This window comes from Chelonia mydas, chromosome 16 (genome assembly GCF_015237465.2).
Source record: "Chelonia mydas isolate rCheMyd1 chromosome 16, rCheMyd1.pri.v2, whole genome shotgun sequence".
Classification (NCBI taxonomy): domain Eukaryota; kingdom Metazoa; phylum Chordata; order Testudines; family Cheloniidae; genus Chelonia; species Chelonia mydas.
In genome coordinates, this window is record NC_057857.1 from 14,440,082 (window position 1) to 14,460,860 (window position 20,779).

Sequence of the window (20,779 nt, forward strand, 5' to 3'; positions counted from 1 at the left end):
CCCCATCTTCTTTTGTCTCACAAGCGCATATTACTGGATCATTGTATACATTGCTCCACCCATCAAGACTCAGATTAACAAATGTTCCATCAATATTTTTTTGCAAACTTTTCAATTTACTTCTTGTATACTGTATCCAGCAATGTCTGCTCTGCTGGGTGGAGTGTAGCCTGGTCGTAATGATATGAACCAAGTCAACGAAATGTTTGTTCTGAACAAGTGGAAAAAGAGAATATGTTGCATAAATGAATCAAGACATTTTTTCATCTGTGGAGTCTTGCTAGAATTTACAGGGCCTGATTATGAACTCAGCTGTAGTTTTACTGGATGATGAACAAAGACTGTAAAGGAAAGATTCCCTCCTCCTGCGTCTGTTTGTACCACCTCTTTAAAAGATATAAAACTGGGTTTAGAATAAATTTATAGAGAAAATAAATCATAAGATTGTCGAAACTATTTTTAAACCCTTATCTCTAGCAACATGCTGAACCTGTTGCGGGGGGGGGGGGAATATTTTTTAAATGTTGAAGTTAATACCTGAAATCTTTACTTTTAAATAGAAAATCTTCACCTGGGATGTTTTGATTATATTGAGTAATAAAGTCAGAAGTCCAGCAATAACAGTAAAAAAGTAATTGATAAATACTCCCACAACAAACTAACATGCCAATTATCTTTTGAACACACATTTTGAAATTCACAAGTAATCTCTCCCCAAAAAACACATTTATGTCAGTAATCTAAGTTATCGTTTACTAGCATAGTAAGACAGGGTAGGCTGTCCATTAGAATGGTGCAAAAATTAGTCCGATGGTTCAGACACATCCACCACATCTTCAAAGACTTTGCCTTTTGAGGAGCACTTTTCATAATGTTTCATTCTGACCACCAGGCCTTGCATCTCTTTGTTGCACTGTTTAAATTTGGTATGTGTTCCTTTTTTTACCCAGAGGTCCAAGAATTTCTTGAAAATATTCCCAAATAGGGTCTTTTGTACAAGCTGCAGCCATGACAGGTTTTTTCTCCAGTTCCCTAGGGGTGAAATCAACACTAGCGGCTGCACTCCGATTCCCACAGTGTCCTGCTTTGACATCAATCTTGCTCCTTTCTGGTTGGACACTCTGCTCCTTCTCCCTTGTTACATAACTTCCCCCACCAGTACCTCCAGAAAACAAAAGTAGTAACCACGGTCTGAGCCTTCTGCTTGTGTAACCCACGTGCCTTTTAGTTTTATTTGTTTAGCAGCAGAGGGAAGCAGCTGAGAAATTAATGGATTTCTGTTTTTTGTATCTCTGTGTATACATGCAAGGAGACAGAGCAAGGCCATTTACTTGAAGTACCCAAAACCATCCAGAAGCAAGGCCTGGTAGTTACTGGACAGATCAGTATTTTTCCATGAGCTGGTGAGCAAGTTTCCATGTTGGGTGGAGTCATAAATATTTTTAATTTGAGATTTGAACTTATCAGAGCTCAGGTAGGGAGAAGCTATAAAATAGGAGTATGAGACCACCCAGGTGGGCTCAGTGGATGAGCCTGATATACATGATGGTGTCTTCTGGAGGAAGAGGTAGGGTCCCAATGCCTGTGGTGACTTTGCCAGTCTCTTGCACCCAGTAGCATAGCGTCTGGACCCCCTACATGATCAGGCATTACTATAGCACATGGCCTGCTGTGCTATATTTATATAAAGCTTGACCTCAAACATTAGATGTTTTCCCCGAATTGTTTTTATATAGAAAAGCAGCCTTGAACTCAGTTTTTGACACAAGCTCATGGATTCAGCATTTTATTTTATATTTAAATATTTTAAGAGATTATAATAAATTTAAGCCTTAATATTTTGTTTACATTCAGATTTGATTTTAAATTTAGAAAAATCAAATTTTAACTTAAAAAAAAATTATTTTTTTTTAATCTATCCTCAGTGTGTGGGGGGGAAGCCTGGAATTGAAGGTTGGGGTTAGCATGGAAAACCTTGCTTCTACCACAGTGCTTGATAAGGGCGAGAAGTGCTCAGAATGGCTGAGCATGAACTGAGTGCACAAAGAGCTCTTTTCTTCCTGGATCTTTTCTGCAGGTTCTAGCTAATGGATCTGTACTCTGGATACCCATCCTTGTGCTGTTCTGAAAAGGCTCTAGGGCTGGAAAGCTCCACTACTCTTTGTGGAAGGCAGTGGGGGACAAAACAGCCTTTTGTGGCTCTTCCCAGTGCTGATACTCATGATTTGAAAACCTCTTTACATACTAGGGCAAATCCTTTCCTCAGCCACTTCATCTTTGGACCCTCTGTGACATTGGCCTGTGACAGCAGAGGGCCTTTGCTTTGCAGATACATGCATTTGGATTCTTTTACACTTCTTTGAATTTGGACAACGTTGTTTGGAGGTTCAAGATGATTTGAAGCAATGTGTATTTCAGCTGAGGGATTCCAGTAGTTCTCAAGGTAATTGGCATCTGAAAGGGTTAACTTTTGGCTTCTGTGAAGTCCTTGGTGCCAAACAGTGTACATTAATGCTAAGGTTTCTGGTTTGCTCTAAGGAAAGCTAGGCAACTAGCCCTGCTCAGATTGGAGCCCAGCAACTAAAAGGACTTTGAGTTTATGCATACCTGCCAGTTATAAAAGGATATTCTGTTTGAAGGCATGCATTTATATCTACTTGCTGAAATAAACCTACAGAATCAGGAAGGCAGCTGTGACCTACGTTAACAGCACTTCTTTGAACTGCTTCAGAATCTCATGGATATAAAGGCCAGGAATTCCCTAGTTTAGTGATATTAGTGGTATTGATTATATCATGCAGTTTAAACTCTACTTTGCCTTTTTTTAATGTGGTGAATTAGAAGTACAGGTACTGGGGTCAGGAAAAATACTGATGGAAATGCTGTTTTTTTTCCCTTCAAGGAACGAGATGGCTTTGGAAGTCTGGCAGTACCCCGGGGAAGAGGTCGTGGTCGTGGGGACTGGAGCGTTGGCACACCTGGAGGGATGCAGGAAATAACCTACACGGTGCCAGCTGATAAGTGTGGCCTTGTTATAGGCAAAGGTAGGTAATGCTGACATGACGCTCTGAGATGTAATCTCCATCTCAGATGGGGGTTCCTAAACGTTGCTGGAGTGGCTGTGGTATTTTCAGTATGGAAAATGGTGGTTCAGTGGCCATGATCATACAACACAGGAGAAACCGAGTAAGCATAACCACCCAGTAAGGCAAATGCTTTCTGTACGCTTCCTTCTGATGCCTCATCTCTCACAAGTGTACATTGCAGGCATTTTTGCATGCAGAAAAGTCATACTCTGAGTTATCAGGCCAGGTGTACATATCGTGCAAAGCAGCTATCTCATGAAAAGATTTAGGTCCTTTTAAGGATCCTTTCTAGCAGAGTGGTTTAAAGAGCAAGTTTACCAGGGGATAGACAAAACCGATGCATTTCTATAGTGGTACCCTTTGTCTTGTATTTAGTTTGCACTCCATCACACGGTACTTCTTGTTGGAGCGAATGTTGTATCTCCTTGTACATGGAGATCAGCAAGTGACTACCTGTAGCCAAGCTTATGTAGTCACCTGTAAGTTAAGTCTGTCTGGAAACAGCAAGATCTAACCTACCCGCTGAATTTCATCTCCTGGTGCATAATAGACTGGGCAGGTGCCCTATGAGTGCCTAGGACTCCTGAGCTTGCCTGGAGTCTGTAGTTCTCTGTAGTTGGCGTCGCACTGCTGCCTAGTCATTGAACTCAAGTGTACCAAAGTAATGGAAACATTTGTGTTCCCTTTTTAGAACAGTTGTGTCCCAGTCAAACAATACCAAATGCAAAGGCGAAGGCTCCAACAGCAATTGTAACTTGGCTGCGTGTGTCTTCATGTTCATAAAGTGTGCACCATAACTACACTGTATTAACTGGAAAGAGGAATAGAAATACTGTACTGGTACAATGCACCTGAGATAATGTTGGAATCTAGACTTAGTGTTGTAGTTTAGAAAAAAAAAAAAAAAATCACCAACACATGAAAGTAGTTCGTATTTAATTTCTCCCTACTCTTTAGAAAAGAATGATCTGTGTGCTTAATGTTGGCATTTAAATGGTCACAATTTGGCTTTTAGCGTCCCCGGAGTTGAGGTAAATCAAGTAGGAGTGGGTTCCCTCTTTGCTGCTGGCAAAGACAATTTTCTGCCAGGCTGGATTGCTGCTTCCCTGTTTCAGGCATCACTATGCCACAAATGTATCTTTGGAAATAAAAGCTTGGAATTTTCAGAATGCAGCCAGAAGTGTGGCGATTCTCTTAAATTCAAGAGAAGAGGCACTGTTTGTTTTTTTCCTTTCTTACTATTTTCTTCTGCACTTGGTGTTAGTGTGGTTTTGAGGGGATTTTGTCATGTGCCAGTGATATTTAGCTTCTCTCGTGAAGTGTACCAGCACTCCATACCAATTATCAGTGGGCAGGATGCATGTGCTGTGAAAATAGTAAAGGAACTGGCCTTCATTAAGACTTTTCAGATGCTGCTGTGAACGTGCTGACTGCTTTAAGAAAGTTCAGTTTTTGAAATTAATTCCCTTCAAACCTCCCCATTCCCAATCTCTTCCCCTTCTTCTCTTCCTCCCCTCCCACCCCCAATAAAACCCTTGAGAGAGTTTCCTTAAGGCTTTCTAAACAGTTTCAGACTTAGTTTTTGCTGTAACCCTATTCACAAGTGTAGTGAAAATGTATTAGCAATTCAAAAAGTGCTTTTGTTCCCTCATAATTCAGAAAAAGCTGAAGATACTGTGCTCAGTCTTGCAACAAAAAATTCTGTCAGGACAGAGACCAAGGAAAGGAAAGTTATTCTCAAAAGCAAAAGTGGTAAAATATAATAATGGAAACTACCATTGCTATTTTAACTATTGCAGTAGCTACCAGTAACCAATAGAAAGTACAGAAAAGTAACTTCGGTTTCCACAATGTATAGAAATGTTGTCTCTTTAACATAAGCACTGTGATCTGGGGGAGTGAACACGGGGTTAGGTGTAAGAAGCTCCTGAATTCTAATGCTGGCCCTGCCAGAGTCTTGCTGTGTGATTGTGGGTGTAAGCCATTGTACTTTTGTTTCCCCATCAGTAAAATGGGACCGCTTACCAGAGGCTTTCAGAGGATTGATTATTAATGATTGTACAGTGCTTTGAACATTGGAAGTTGTGTAATATTTACTTACAATCAGTACTATTGGGGTATTTACACTTGTATTGTTAGTTAGTTTTTATCTGTTTGTTGAGAGTGATGGCTGTAGCTTCATCTCCTGGGAGTCTTGGATAAGAAATGTATGACACATTTTCAGAGCCTTCTGTGTCAGTCAGTTCTCTTCCGACATGCCCACTATTTCTGCATTTGTTGCTCTTTTGTCACCTGTATGTCAGTGGGAAGAAGAGGGGATCTTATTGCTAAGGTTAATACTCTTTCCTATGGATGGCCAAATAGGAATCCTCTATTCTAAAACACCTGGGCCTGGCCAGGGATAAGGGGTTTAGCCCTGTGGCACTTGGCGTATTGAAGCTAAATTTCCAGATGGGTCAGCCAGTGAAGCCCTAGGGGCTGCGTCTACAGAGAAATTAAGAGCAGAGTCCCAAGTTGGCTCTTTAATGGAAAATTTCCATGTGAATGAGATTCTATACTGTATCTGACCGAGAAGAAATCACTTAATCTTCTCATTATATTTTAACCATTTTCTGCAGTCGTTCGCTACAGTCATGAGGCTGATGTGAAGGAAGACTCTGGGAAATGCAGCTCTGAGTAGGGACTTGGCTTGCTTCTTACTAACCCCAATTTAAAAAAAAAAAAAAAAATGTAATGGAAACCGATGTATCAATACAGCAGGGGTCACTAGAGCAATGTCTGTAAATTCTGTTGGTTGTTCATACAGCTGTAAAGTAACCCTTAAAATCCAGGGGGCACAGTGTGTTTAGGATTAAAGAAGTTGGAATAAAGTTATTTATTTTGACTGGAAAAAAATAAGTAACTTAATGAATCTAAAAATAGGCTGTTTTAGAATTGGGTCGTTCATGGTGGAGACTGAATTTCATGTAACCTAGACTATTTTAGGTACTTATCTGGCCTCACTATGTTTACTGTGTTTGTCCTCAGAAACATCCTGTGAGGCAGGGCAATGCTGTTAACTCCATTGTCGTGTTGGGAATCTGAGGCATAGAGAGACTAAGTGGCTTGCCCAAGGTCATGCAGAAGGTCTGTGGCAGAGCAAGGACCTGAATTCAGGTTCCAGGCTAGTCCCTCACCTTTGGACCATCCTTCCTCTACAGGATCCAAAGCTGACACATGCATAAGCATCATGTCAACAAAAGAGTAGATGTTAGTAACTGCAGTATTCCTTGTTACCTTACAAACTGTCCTTGAGGGGGTCAGAGGTGGAAGAGGAATTCGGGCCGCATTGTTACAAGCTTTGTATCTGCAGTGCATACAGTAACTGACCCCAGTGCCTTTTCCACATGGGCATGGTGAGCATTCTGTGGCTTAATAAGGAAAAGCGAAGGCTCACTGAAAGTTGTTTGGATTTTTTTCCTCTAGGGGTGGGTAGGTGCAGCTTTTCTTGTCTGAAAGACTTGGTGAAGGGTGGAGTGGAGAGCCATACAAATGTCAAGTGCTTTTTCTGTGTGCTGGTGCCTGGAAACAAACTGCAGCCTCTCAGGGGCCCCGCTGGATTTCCATGATAAATACAGCAATATTGACAGATAACGTGGCTGGCCCGGCTCTTGTCAGCTCTGCCTTTTAGCAGGTTTGATTAATTGCTTTACAATTTCACATCCAGCTGGGGGGCCACTCCTGGATCATTTCTACCCCCCGTCAGGTAGAAGAATGGAGCAAGCTGCCAAATAAGTCTATAGACAGCCACCATGCGCCGAGCGGGTGACTTAATTATGAAGGAAGGTGAACTCCTTCTGACACTGCAGCATCATGTTGGCTGCTTCATCTTATTTGTATGCTCCAAAGGCATAGTGAGAAGAGATCTCAAATGGGAGGAGAGTAACTTTTGGTGTGTCAGAGGGTGGGGGGCAGGAAGAAGAATTCTGATACCCAAGAATGTGCAGTGTTTAGAGGAACAAACATAAAACCTTTTGTGAACAAGCCTAGAGATAACTGCCTTCACTTGGTGCGGAATGGTAAAAGAAGAAGCTGATGGGAACCAGACCCACAATTAATAGCTTCTACTAAACATTTCTGCTCTTGGTAACTTGCATAATGAAATGTGAAATGCTAATTATGGAAACAATTTGAAACTAAATACACTGTGGTCATTTACATCTGGGCAAGGATACCAAGTCAGAAGGGAAGATATTTAGAGCTCAGGAGAGGTTACACATAGCTTTGCTTTGATGATCACATTAGCATCTGTCACTGAGACCAAGTTCTCTTCCTTTCTATGCACTCAAAAGTAGGCAGGCTAAAAGTGTGTAAAACTTTCTTCCATTCCATATGGCAGCTTAGTGAGCACACAAGCAGGCCCAAGCTTCTCAGTTGATTTTGCACACATCCTAACATGTTAAATGAAACAAAATTCTTGTTTCAAAACTCTCATAACTTTCCAAATCACAGCTGAAATGGATGATTTCCTATTTGGCTGCACAGGGTAATCTGCAGGCAAAACAGAAGGATGTGGCATAAAAACTTGTCTCTAATTCCCCAAAATGCATCTAGAAAGAGTTAATTGCCTAGGGGTGACCCTTCCTCCCACAAAAGGGGGTATAGAATGTTGAAAAGGTCACAAGTTTTACAATGAAATGAACAAATGTACTCAATGTCTGCACTTTGTCTTGAAGTTGTGTTCAGGGCTGGTTTCAGGAACACTGGCAAAAATAGGGAAGCTACTTATGGATACACTTTAATCAACTTTTTTGCTCAATTGCTCATTAGTTTCCTTTTCTCCCCCTTGCAGTGTATGTTTCAGCTAGTGGCCTTATCTAGGTCTGTAGGAATCAGAGCTGTAAAACTTCCCCCCCACCCCCTTTTCTCCAGTTGAGTGGCGCTGATCTGTAAGTTCTGTGAAATTCCAAAAGAAGAATTGAACCATTGTAACATCGGCTGAAGCTTTTGTTAAGCAAATTTCATTAAGAGACTGAGACCTTGCAAGTTTTTTCACGGAGTCAAACCAGATTTCATTAGCTCCACCGTGCTAAGAGTACTCTTGTGCACTCACTTATCTGAGAGAGCTGGTTCACTGTTCATATATGTTCACCAAAGATGCACCTAAAGGACATGTCTACACTTGAAAGTTATTTCAGATTAAGGTAGGCTGTGAATTTAAAGCCTGAATAATTCCCCATGTGGACACTCTTATTCTGTGATAAGTGTCCACATGGGGAGCTGTTTTGAGTAGCTATTGTGATTAATTTCCTCATGTATACAAGCCTGAACTTTAGCTGTGAAGTGACAGGCTGGCAACTGTGAACCTTGCATTGTTCCAGAAGTGTGTGTAGCCATTTGTGCTGCATTGCAAGTGGGAAGTGGCTGCAGGAGCTGGTAGGATTTTAAGGCAAGCACCTCTTGAACGTTGCATAACTATAGGAAAACGATCAGGCTTTGTCCTCACTGCTAAAAAAAAAAAAAAAAAAAAAAAAAAAAAGGTGTGTTTCACAGGGAGATAGGTAATGCGCATTAGCTGTCCTGCTGTCAAACAAACCAACCACCTGTTTCGGCAGTGAACATGTAGCCTTAAGTCAGTAAGAATAACAGTGTATCAGTCTCTATTACTTTTCTTGCAAAATAATTTCTGCATTTGTACTGATTAGCTGGCCCTAAGGGTAAGAGATGATAGTAAATTAGCAGGAAGAGTCCTTGTCGTTGGTCTCTATTATTCACAAGATACGTGCCCGTAATACTGAATTTGGTTAGCAGCCCAGCAAAGTGTGCAAAGGCGCTATGGCACATATCCTTTTTCAGATGTTAAGTGCCATTGGCTGACCCAGTAAGAAGCAGAAGTCTGACAAGTAGCAGCAAAGACTCAGTCTCTGGGTGCACCCATGAATAAATGGAGAGGGGTGTTGTGGGAATGTGAGCCAAAGTATTACGACTATATTCATTATAGTGTTTCCTTCACTACTTAAGGCAGGCACAAGGGTATGGGGAAATTCTATTCCAGCTGTAGGACGTAGCTTTTGAAATCGTGATAATCCTCTCTCTCTATAAATGAAATAATGAGTTTTATGTTTATCTCTTCTCATGCCTTGATTTCTCTTTTCTGTAGGTGGAGAGAACATCAAGAGCATAAACCAGCAGTCAGGAGCCCACGTGGAGCTTCAAAGAAATCCACCTCCCAACACGGACCCTAGCGTACGGATATTCACCATCAGAGGAGTTCCCCAACAGATTGAGCTCGCTAGACATCTCATCGATGAGAAAGTTGGTGTAAGTGTCATGTGGTATTGCTTCTGAATTGGTTTTAATTGGCGTTGACTACTTTTACCGATAAAGGTTCGGGTAGGCAGGGGCACAAACTTCTGTATTCTGTGCTATGTGTTTATGGTGTTGATAGTCTGGCTTCAGAACAACTTGCTTGTAAGCAGACAGCCTGAAAAGTCCGAACTGGCCCTCCGGTAGACCTGGATTAATATGGATGGATTTACTGTAGCCTGGAATGTTTCTCCCAGAAGCCTGCTTCAGTAATCCAGTCTGGTCTGCTGCTCTGTAATGGATGGAAGATCTAATGCTTTGCCTGAAGAGATCTTGTGGGATACCAAAAGGGTGTCTAAAATCAGATTTGGGGGAGAAGGCCGAGTTACATTGCTCTTGGGGATTACAGAAGTGCACAAAGGGGATGGCAGGATCTCTGTGGCACTACAGACTGCTGTTACAGTGGTGGTTCTATGATGGCTCTTAACCTACCTGTTAACAAAGCCATGGGTGTTGCAGTGTAATGGAACCAGGCCAAAGAATCTAGTCAGGTGAGACTTGGGTAAAAGGAGGTGAGAAAATACTGAAGTGGGACCTTGTAAAACTGAGAAAGCAGCCTTTATCCTGAATCCCTCGACGAGAGAGTTTTTGATCTTGGAGTACATATAGTGAAACACTTTCATACATTCCTAAGTCCCACTGGCTTTCAGTGAGACACTTAGGAGCCTAAGTGGTTTTCAAAAATGGGCTCCCAATTCACTTAGGCACTTTTGGGAATTTTACACTTTCCGAATTGGTGCCATGAGTTCTGTGGTATGTCCTGTGCTGTCTCGTCCGTTTTCTTACTATTGTTCTACACATAGCGGCTGGGTTTTTGTGTTTGTTTTTTAAAATGGTGGAAGGGATTATAACATTAAGTGTTTGTGGATTCTGTGACAGGGTACCAGCATGGGTGGACCTGGCGGTTTTGGTCAAAATCCTTTCAGCCAAGCACCTGCTACACCTCATCAAAAGTAAGTTTCCACAAGTCCTTTGGACTCTAACGTAGAGAGCGTGAATGTGAACATTTTAGATTGAGACGTGAAGGTTTAAGAATAAGTGAAAACTTGTAGAAAGTCAGACTGAAGACTCCAGAATCCAAGGATGAGTGAGATGAAGCTTTGAAGCCCAATTCTAGAAAGCTCCTAATTGGAGGTGCCGGTTTCTGCCACATCTAAGAACGCCCACCATCAATGCGGCAAGGGTGTGGAAAGAAATTTAAATTAGCAACAGATACTGTTGGCCTCAAGTTTGAGTGAGGTTTGATGTGCCCTCCTTTCAGCTCTACTAATAGTAACTTAAGGAAGGCCTTCATGCTCTCTTCCCCCTATTTTTGCATTAATTCTTGCCTTAGCAGCTGCTGACTCCTAATAATCATTTTGATCCTGTTACTGTTTTTATGCATATGATCTATTAAGAAAATGTCCTGTCCATCTCCTTCAGTGTATGGTATTATAATCCACAGTGGTCCTCAGGCATTCATGACACAGGGTTGGGGCAGCACCTACCAGACGTGGCAACAGCCTGGACAGCAAGTCCCAAGTAAGTGGTTAGCATTTTGGTTTGAGAAAAGTCAAAAGTTAATCTGCACTCCACGCAGGTACACAGCTGCAGGTCTCGTGAGACCACTCGTATGGAAGATGGTAGAAGAAGTTACACAATTAAAGAAGTGCATGCAGGTGCACCCTGGAGTAAGGGATCAATGCTCCTGATTATAGTAGTGTAACATAAATCGAAGGTGCGCAGAAAGCCTGTTATAAATCACTCTTTGCTGTTAGCTGCTTGTTTTAAGCGTCCACCCCCCTTTCCTGCAGGAGCTTGGACTCCCTCCCTGCTCCCCCCTAACAAGACCCTTCCCACCTCTCTAGACTCTCTCTCTCTTCCTGCCTTCCCCAGTTGAGCACTGGACAGCACCATTCCCTCCCACTAGCCACAGCCTGTCATTAGCAGCCCACCTCCTTTCTGCTCCTGACTGCCCTGATTCTCTTTGCTACTCACCTGCTCTCGTGATGTGAGCTGCCCTTACCACTTGTTTCGCAGCCTGAAGGAAAGATTGGGATTTTGGTAGGAATGAATGGAGAGGAGAGGGGGTTGGATGGTGAAGGAGGAAGACTGCAGGATTAGCTCCTGTCCTAGTTCCACCTCCCTGTGACAAAGAACACCCCCCCCCCCCTTACTGGAATAAAATGTCCCTGAAAGGTTGTAAGTACAGACCAGCACCCAAGCTGTTAAACGCTGGGAATTAGTCAGCGCCTTACCGATTAAACAAGACAAGTAGGTCACATGGCTAAAAGTAAACTACATAAAGTTGTACAAATTCATTGTTGGTCAGAGTTCAAAAACTTCTGTCCTTCACTCCAGTCAGCAGGCCAGAAAAGCAGATCTGCAGCTGTTTGCGTCCTGGACCTAGTGTGCTGCCGAGGTGCCTGTTTCGAGTGGCTATTGCTCCGAGCCAGGCATTTGACCTCCTGATTGTTTAAACCCCCAACCCGTTCAGATTGGGAGAACAACAGACTCTCCTTAATTTAGGTGGCTCCAGCAGTGCCATTGTGCTGCGTGTCACTCTAATACATGGAGCAGTCGTTTCATGCAAACACCAACTTCAATTTGTCAGCAATCCCAAAGTTAATATTTTCTTCTTCTGGTAGAGATGTTTTCACTTTAACTCTCAACAGAAGCCTAAACTTTCAGACCAAGAGGCAGCTTCTTTCAGAAACTCCTTATGCCTTCCCTCAGCCAAAAGGTGAATCGGTTCAGAAACTCAATACAGTTCTCTTCACCTGTGTTGGAATGATGTGGGGTATTTCAGGTGTTAAGAGAACTTTCTGTACGTTTTTAAATACTTGAATAACTTAAGTTTTAAAAATAAGCCTTTCAAACTTCTCAGGAATGGCCAGCGTCTTTTTACGTGTTAAGTTTGGTTTAGAAATAAGAATCTGAAAACTGGCTGCTGCCTGTAGCATACAGTTTCCCACTAGCAGACAACCTCAAGATGTAGCACTCCAGCTATACGTACCACCTGGAGAGCTGCACAGTGATTATAGGTACAGCTGTATCCACATTTCCAAGATCAGAGACTAAAATTTGGTGCCATGGAAACCATAACTCCAAATATTCTGCATCTTGTTCATGGAAATCCCCTGCCATGGTGCATCATTAACTTAACATTTCTAATACATATGCTACAATAGCATAAAGGGGCCCCACTTGGGAACAGGGGCCCATTGTCCTAATCTTTGAAAGTGTCTGTACAGAGACAGTCTATGCCCCAAGGAACATGCAGTCTAGGAAGCATTGTAGATAATTACAGTGGATATGTAGTTCAGGTAGCTTAAAATAGTAAAGTGTTGCAAGCACCCAAATGTACTCCTTCACCAGGTAGCATTAAGGGTAAAGTACTAACGGTAACTAATGTTTTCTTGCTATCTTTACTTTGTAACACCAGAAATATGTTGCTTGCAATTATTTTCAGTTTGCTTTGGGTCCGGGAGCCTGTCCTGGGTTTTAGAATCTCAGTCATAACTTTCTGACTGAAAGATCAAACGCCATGTCCACAATACACTCTTTTCTGCATGGGGAAAGCAGTTAGTACAACTCTGCTAACCTGCTAACATTACTTGAATGACGCAGGGAGGGGTACCATTAATATCTTTGCTCAGATCCCAGGACAGGCAGGCTTCTTCACCATTCTTGTATGCTGGAGGCTCTTATCTTTGCCTTCATGTAAAAAGGCTTTGGGTGTGCTTCCTTTTACATTTATGAAACATGCTGTACTTGCCTGAGGGTGTGTACGTTTACCCCCCCTCCCCCCGATTAACTTATTATTTTGCATGAGAACAAGGGGAGTCCTTCCCCACCAAAAAAAAATCTGTACCAACTTTGCTCTCCAAGAGCAATTATTTACAAAGGAAGAATCCTCTCCTAAAATAACCCTCCAGTACGTCTCCCATCCTTCCTCAAGCAAAGGTTTGAGAAGAGAGATGGGTTTTGCACCGGCCTTGAAGGTCAGCAGACTTGGGCTATGAGCCGATGGGATAAGTGAAGGCTGTTCGTTGGCCACCCTGCCACCAGCCCCTGATGTTCAGATTTGGGGCCTGTTTGCATGCCGAAGTCACAATGGCACAAACACCAAGCCAGACACAGATGGAAAAAGCACGCATCCTCCCCCACCCCCCAAATGCCTGTTGAGGTGTCCAAACTGTAAACCCTTGGACAAACCCTTTACCAGCTGGGGTCCATACCACCCCTGCCGTGCTCTGGGTCAGATGTCTTGCATCACTGCTCTTAAATCTGGTGGGAATGTTGGCTGTTCCATTCCATATCCACTTAGAACCCTCCATGTTCCTGTTTATAGCCAGGCACACTCTGAAGGCAGTCTTGGTAAAGAGAGAGGACAGACAAGATAATGCTGTGCTTTAAGCAGACCTCACTGCTTTCTTCTCCTGCTGCAGATCACAATGGTACCCAGTCAGGCCAGGTGGAGTTCACCAAGGCGTGGGAGGATTATTATAAGAAACTAGGTAAATACCTGTCTCCTACATCTTCTTGTTTTTACACATAAAGTTTTATCTAAAATCAGCTTCTGACCATTTCCTTCCCAGTCTGTTCTAAAGCAAGTGTCACAGCCTGGTTTCCATGGTCTCAGCATTGTCAAAGAGCCAGATGAATCACTCTTCAGAACAGACCTCCTATGAGCAAATTCTAGAATGTCCCCCCTCTTCCCTTTCACCAGCACAGCCCCCCTTGTGAGAGGAGGGGCAGACCCCCCAACCCTACACATGTATTTAGATTTTAATTACTTCTCCCCCATCTTAAATAAATTAACTGGCCGGGTAAAACATTTTGCCGTGAAATGTATTTAGTGGCGTGTCCTTTCAGCCCACTGCGGACTGTAATTCTCCTAGAAGAAAAGGCATTGAAGGAGGTCCTTTGTTGGCATTAGCAGGTGGACAGTCAAGGCAGCCCTGACCTCTGCAAGAAAAGGTCTTGACTTGTAGCTTTGGTCAAGTCTTTTAACCCGCTTTTATGCCCCTGGACAGGACACTGCTGCCCTGTTTCCTCCACCCAATTCACACTTTCAGTGTATTATGTTCACCCTTCCCCCAACCCCTGCCACTTCAAAGCGCTCTCCAGCCTCTGTTGCAGTGCAGGGCAGCACCCAGAATTGTGTATGGAGAGTGAAGGCAGTTAGATGGCCAGGAAGAGCATGCTTCCATTTTTTTTCTTTGTGCCTCCCATCCTCACCCACCAGTCTAATGCATGCAGTGGCTTTCGTGTAGCACTTATGCTTATGCATTTTAGTCCGCCTGGCTTTCCTTGCTCTCTAACTAGCACATTGTCTGTATTGCTCTTTAGTTAGTCCGCTGCATGATTCTCCAGGTCCTGTGCATTAACCATAATGGTATGGGTAAGGGGGGGTGCCCTGGGCCCAGGTGGCTGGCCTCTCCCCTAGTTGAAGCTTAGACATGCTGAGCCCATTAATTGGATTGTTTGACTTTTTTTTTTCCAGAGGGTTCATATGTTCTCACTAAAGAAGTGGCTGCAGAAATGTTTTATGAAATGATTGGCTCTCTTGTGAGAGACCAGGCAGGGGTGAGGTAAAATCTTCTATTGGACTGGCTTCTGTTGGCCAGAGACACAAGCTTTCGTGTCTTCACAGTTTTCAAAAACAGTCTGCATCCATTGCCAGCATATGCCTTACAACGGGGTAGCGCCGGTGTGTTCTGGGACGTCTAGAATAACTTGTTCCACAGTGTGCATCGCTGTTGCTGGAAGTAGGTCTTTTGGATAGCTTCCAAATGCAAGGCACAGAATTGTGGGATGGCATTGGCCATGCTACAGAGCTTGCGGCTCCCTTGCCACACTTCGACAAAACCGGGATAGGCTGCACAGGCTCAGTTAACACTGAACTAAAGACTGCGTCCCAAGTACTGCAACCAGCTGGCGTGCCAAGCACCTGTAAGGTGCATGGGATAGCTGTTGGGTGTGGATGCAGGGTGTCAACAGACCCTGCAAACTAGGTATTCTAAGTGATGGCTCTTTGCAGTGTGTTTTCACCGAACGAGCAGGGGCTAATCTAGCCCGTCAGAATCTGTTCTGAGACGAACACAAAGAACAGCATAGTGATCTCAAGCTGGTTCCTTGGAAGCTCTGTCATTGGAGCTTGGCTTGGCAGAAACTGGGTTGTCAACATTTTTTTCCCATCCCAGGTCCCCCTTTTTTGAATGTGAATTTAACTGCCAAGGACACAGGCAGTCTTGCTCACTGGCGCAAGCCAGTGCTGTTCAGTCCTCCTCCTCCATCATGGTTCTGCCAGTGCCCTTCAGTTCTCCTCTAGTACCAGGTAGTAAACCGTCTCCAGAGGTTGCCAGTTATGTCATAGGATGGCTTGCAATGCTGGCTAATTATTTGTCCAGCAAAGTCAATTTGGCTTCAGCTGGTCACCACAGGTAGGAGACTAGTGTGTTGCTCCCTGAGGAAAGGATTTAAATGGAGACAACGCAGGCATCCTTACTCTTTAAAATAGCTCTTCCCAAGCGAAGAATCCCACCTGTTGTAGCAAGGTGTGAAGAGGAGTGTTGAGGGCATGGGCAGTAGACTTAAAGCCAGGAGCTGTCTGTTGGGGAGATCTCACTAGCTAGAGACTTGTCATCTGTTCCTTATTGACATGCCCGTTGTTGTCCTCTTTGCACAGGCCAACAGAGCCAGCAGCAGAACAGCCAGCCTGATTACAGCAAGGCGTGGGAGGAGTATTACAAAAAACAGAGTGAGTGAAACAGGGCTGCTGGAGATGAATCCACTCTTGTTATAAACAGAGTTAGCTCTGATCCATTAACTTCTCTCCACCCCCTTGCATTACAAGGTCCCATTCCCTTAAAATCCCTTTTTGTGCCCTCCTGTTGGCGAGGGTGCATGTAGTTCTCCCACAGAAAGCTTGAAGTCTCGCTCGTTACTGCACCATCTCAGGGCAAGGTGAGGCCAATGAACTACAGTCCACAGTGGACTGTTTGTTCCCTTTCAGGTGCACCTCAAGAAGTTGGACTGTATTAGGAACATGTTTGCACATGTACCCGTGCCTGAACGTAAGAACTGACCGAGGGCCTGAAGTGGGGTGGGGCTTGCTCTCCGAGATACAAGAAAAGCTCTACACTTTGGTGACTGAGTTGGGGGGGTGGGGTGTCTTCTCGTTGACATTTCAGAGGAATGCCACTCTGGCATCTTTCATGCCCTAGCTTCTGGAGCTTTGGATGTTCCTCAGCTGGAGGACTCAAAGGATGAACAAAGCACAATTTCAAAGCCAAGTATCCCTGAACAATGGGAATAATTGTTATGCTTTCAAAGTGCCGCACCAACTAATAACCTGCAAGTCTGCTTAAAACGTGTCCTGTTCTGTCCAAATGGCAGGTGGTTGCTGCTGCTGTATTTTCAGATGTCTGCTGTATTTAAACATCATAAAACAATATCCTAAGTGTGTGTTTGTTTGCTTGCTCTTGCTGGTGCTCGACTACCTGTGTTTCCTTTTCGTCATTCAGGTCACGCTGCCAGTGCTGCTTCTCAGGCAAGTTCCCAGCCGGACTACACAATGGCGTGGGCAGAGTATTACAGACAGCAGGCTGCCTACTATGGGCAGACACTAGGGCAAGCTCAGGCCCACAGCCAGGTCTGTATTTGTGTCGTCTGCTGCTGCTGCTCTTCGGAGGGGTTAGTGTAGTTTAGCATTACCCCAGGGTGGTGAAGGCCCCACCGTGGGTATAGGCAATAAAGCTGCCTTGATGTCTGAGACACAACCAAAGAGGGCAATCAGCTAACTGCAACCCACTGTGCCTCTTTATGGGAAGCTTAGTACCTAACTGAGGGCTTTCGTGGGCACTTGCATCACAATCCACATGCTACTATGATCTCTGCATTTCAGAGCTAATGGATGTACCAGCCTTGCACCAGGGTGCACATCCAATTCGCAGGGTCACGTCCACATGCAGACTTTGACTTTCATGAATGTTGGGTATCCTTGTGCGTGGGTTAGGTGTTTGCAAAAATACACACATGCTTCAGAAAAGCTGGCCTGCAGTTCTAGTGTTCGAACGGGAAAACACATCGTTGGAAAAGTGATTGCACTGTGCATATATGGTCGCTAATTCCATATCGACCTTATCTGTCACTCAAGCCCTGCAGTTCAGTTGCCATCTTTCCCGTTGAAGTTTGAGTAGGATTCATTTTGGATCTCCCCATCAAAGTTTCTTTGGTCAGGAGTAGCTGTTGCCTGCAAAGTTAGCCTGGCTAAGGTGAATGTCTCTGGCATTTGGCAAGATCTGTATATGAACCTCACACATACAAGTTATGAAGATAGCTGATCCTTTTAAAAACAGCACTCCCTATTAAAATCCAAGTCTAAGAGCTAGATTACTTACTGGCTTGGTAATGGGTCGCAGAGCTCTTCACCACTGAGTCACTGGTTTTAATAGAGCTCAGCAGAGCCCAAAAGTTATTACTAGTTTGTGAAAATTGTTGTTTTTCAGCTAATACTTCATCCTTTCTTTCTTGGGATTTCATAATTTTTCTGCCAGCTCTGTGGCCAGCTGAAAAATCCAACAAAACTTTCATGAAGATTTTCATCAAACTTCAACTCACTTTTTGTCAATCTGAATTAAATTAAAGTGGGAATTGCTCCCTCGGAAGTCTTTTACCAGCCGTCATTTATTAGCATATGATGGGTGTATGGTAATGAGTGTGAAATGACTTGCTGGTCTGTTAATTTGTTAGTGGGCAGATACCTCTCTCGGTGCTTCTGTTTGCACTATTTGCAGGGAAAGAAAGATGTTAAGGCCCAGACGTTATGCTCCCACACCCCAGGTCTGGGTAGAAGCACACTCATAGGCAGTATGGAAAAGCTTGCACTGCCATTGTCTGTGGATAATTCGTGGGTATGGCTGTCCGGCACCTTTCATCAGCACTGAAACTCAAATTCTTAGAGACAAATGTTTGGCCATAAAATTACTGATGGTGCAGTGCACTGTTCTGCAGGAACCTGCATACTCACTCTGGTCCCCGATTTGCTGGAAATGCCATGGGAGAGAATATTTAGTGTAATTAAATTACCTTCTGGCTGATCTAGATGTAGTACTAAGGGGAGTCCCCTTCCAGCCTTCTCTTGGAAAGTCTGGGCCTGTGGAGAAAGAAATAGAAAGTTCCTTGAGGGGCATGGACTCCCAGGAAGAAAGCTCAGGGATAACAGGTATTATGGCTGAGTTCTTGCAGATACTTATTTCTCAGATATCCCTGTGTGGTACATATCCTCATTTGTTAGAACAGGAAATGTGGTGGGCAGGCGTTTTCTGGAGATCACTTTAGAATTTGCTGCTGAGTAAGGCTGGGTCTATGCTACAGAGCCTAGGCTGGCGTAAACCCCCAGTGTAGACTGAGTATGGTGTCAGGACTTTTTCTGTCAGTGGTAGGACCACCTCCCTGAACAACAGTAGCTATGCCAACAGAAGCACTTGTCTATAGGCCTAGCTGCATCTATGCTCAGGTTTTGCTAACCTAGCTGTATTGGTCAAGAGGGGCAGGGGGTTAGCCTTGCCTTACAAAGCTGTGTCAATATACGTTTTAAGTGTAGACCTAAATTGACTTTGTTTCTTTCTCTTTCTATGCAGGAGCAGTAGAACAATGTCCTTGTGGCAATTTTTTTTCTTGGAATCATTGTGGAAGAAAACCTTTTTGTAACAGAGGTTTCTAGATTTGCAACATTTTGATGAAGACTTTTGTTTGTTTGTGAAACACTAGTTGTAGGATAATCTAAACTGAACTTTTCTAAGAATCAGGAACAATTAGTAATGTACTAAACTTATGGACATGCTGGTAATTTTTTGTTTCCAAATTTATAAAAACTCCGGGATTCTTTTTGGAAAGAAGCCAGAGAATTACAGGCACCAAAACGCACCCCAGAGCTGTGACATTTCAACATGTGGTTTTTTGTGTGTTTTTTTTTTTTCTTTTTAGTTTTCAATCTTTTCTGTTGCAACAGAAAGAGTGGCTTGGAAGTCTTAGGTGGTATGTAACAAATCCTAAAAAAAAAAAAATTTTAAACAGTATTTAAATATTCTTAAATATGTAAATTCATTAAATGTTTTACTTCTAATTTCTTGTATCTTGGCTGTCTTTTTGATTTTATTGCATTTTTTAAAAAACTGAACTATGGTATGTATTGTAATTAATGAATTATGTGAATTCTGTATTGAGACACTTACTGTTTTGCTGTCAGGCAAGTGTGGGGGGGAGGTGTTTTGTAGGGTTTGTATAATTTCTAGAGTTCTAAAGGGTAATATAAAAATGTGTTAATTTTTTTAGCAATCCATTTTTTCATGTCTCCATTGCTGGTTGCATTTATGTATCTAAGACCTCCAAGCTTGTTTAAAAAAAAAAACAAAAAAAACCCTTCCTCTATGCTCTCAGAAATATAAATACTGTTATTTTTAATATTAAAATGAATCTGCTATTCGTACCTTTAACAAACACTGTGGAACATTAAACCATATAAAAAGTAGTAACTATTTTTTAATTCCAAGGTGTTTTTTGCTTTTTTCAGTTTTCTTTTTAAATATTTTCTTATCTAATATTTGTCAAATTACCTAGAGAAATAAATGAATCTAGTATTAACCACGGTATGCGCTAAATAGTTTTGATTTAATAAAAGGGATACTATGATTTCCAATGTTTACTGTAGTGTTTCTTGTACAGATAACAGTGTATTTTTAAAGGAAAAAACGGAATTGAAGCTATTTTTTCTTGCATTTTTAATTGACCTGCGGGACATTCCGTTTTGAAATGTACTGAAGTTACTGTTCTTGGGTTCTTTCCTTATTTTTTCCTTATAATGCTTGAAATGTCTAACTATAAAGAAACGCCATTGGATAATGTTGAGCATGATGTTAAAAACGTGTTCCTTTTATTTGACTGACAGTTGCATTTTACACTCTATATAATAAAATTTCCACAAGATGTCTTGTGGGTGAAGTATTTTTAGTCTGCTTTACTCAGTTTGCTCACTCTCCTCTGAAACTAGTGAGCATGGGCTAACTGCTTTTACCTCAAGAGCTCCATCTCAGCCCGCATACCTGGCGCGGATCACATCAACTTAGCTCCAGTGATTTCATGTTAATGGTTTTGGATAACTCCATTACGTTGACCTGAGAGCTTTAATTCCAGTCAAACTCTTAATGTCACAGGGATGTGTCTTTTGAAATCATGGGACACGAAGGAGTTCCAATATACAGTACTCTAAATGTAAATGCCTATGGCCACAGAGATCTATTTAATAAAGGGAAGTTTTCTATAAACAGGAATGATACAGAAGGTTTGTCTACACCTGCGTA

General features: G+C 42.8%; 1 protein-coding gene and 1 long non-coding RNA gene across 23 annotated transcripts in view; one reads left to right on the top strand and one right to left on the bottom strand.

Annotated features, from left to right (window-relative positions):
- FUBP3 (far upstream element binding protein 3) overlaps positions 1 to 20,423 on the top strand; it is a 56,564-nt gene extending 36,141 nt beyond the window's left edge. For 7 of the 22 annotated variants that reach the window (XM_027823362.3, XM_027823367.3, XM_027823366.3 and 4 more), the window contains 8 exons: positions 2,903 to 3,044; positions 9,226 to 9,386; positions 10,311 to 10,384; positions 10,876 to 10,952; positions 13,862 to 13,930; positions 16,105 to 16,176; positions 16,943 to 17,070; positions 19,061 to 20,423. In XM_027823362.3, the coding sequence (XP_027679163.1) occupies positions 2,903 to 3,044; positions 9,226 to 9,386; positions 10,311 to 10,384; positions 10,876 to 10,952; positions 13,862 to 13,930; positions 16,105 to 16,176; positions 16,943 to 17,070; positions 19,061 to 19,069 (732 nt within the window). In that variant the 3' untranslated portion in view covers positions 19,070 to 20,423. The remainder of the gene's footprint in view (positions 1 to 2,902; positions 3,045 to 9,225; positions 9,387 to 10,310; positions 10,385 to 10,875; positions 10,953 to 13,861; positions 13,931 to 16,104; positions 16,177 to 16,942; positions 17,071 to 19,060) is intronic. The other 15 variants (XM_027823373.3, XM_027823370.3, XM_043530176.1 and 12 more) reach the window with 5 other exon arrangements.
- Positions 96 to 11,481, bottom strand: LOC122463107. Its single transcript, XR_006286116.1, has 2 exons — positions 11,409 to 11,481; positions 96 to 384 (listed from the first exon to the last, which is right to left on the bottom strand). It is a non-coding gene; the product is annotated as an uncharacterized LOC122463107 (long non-coding RNA).
- Positions 20,424 to 20,779: the final 356 nt, after the last annotated feature.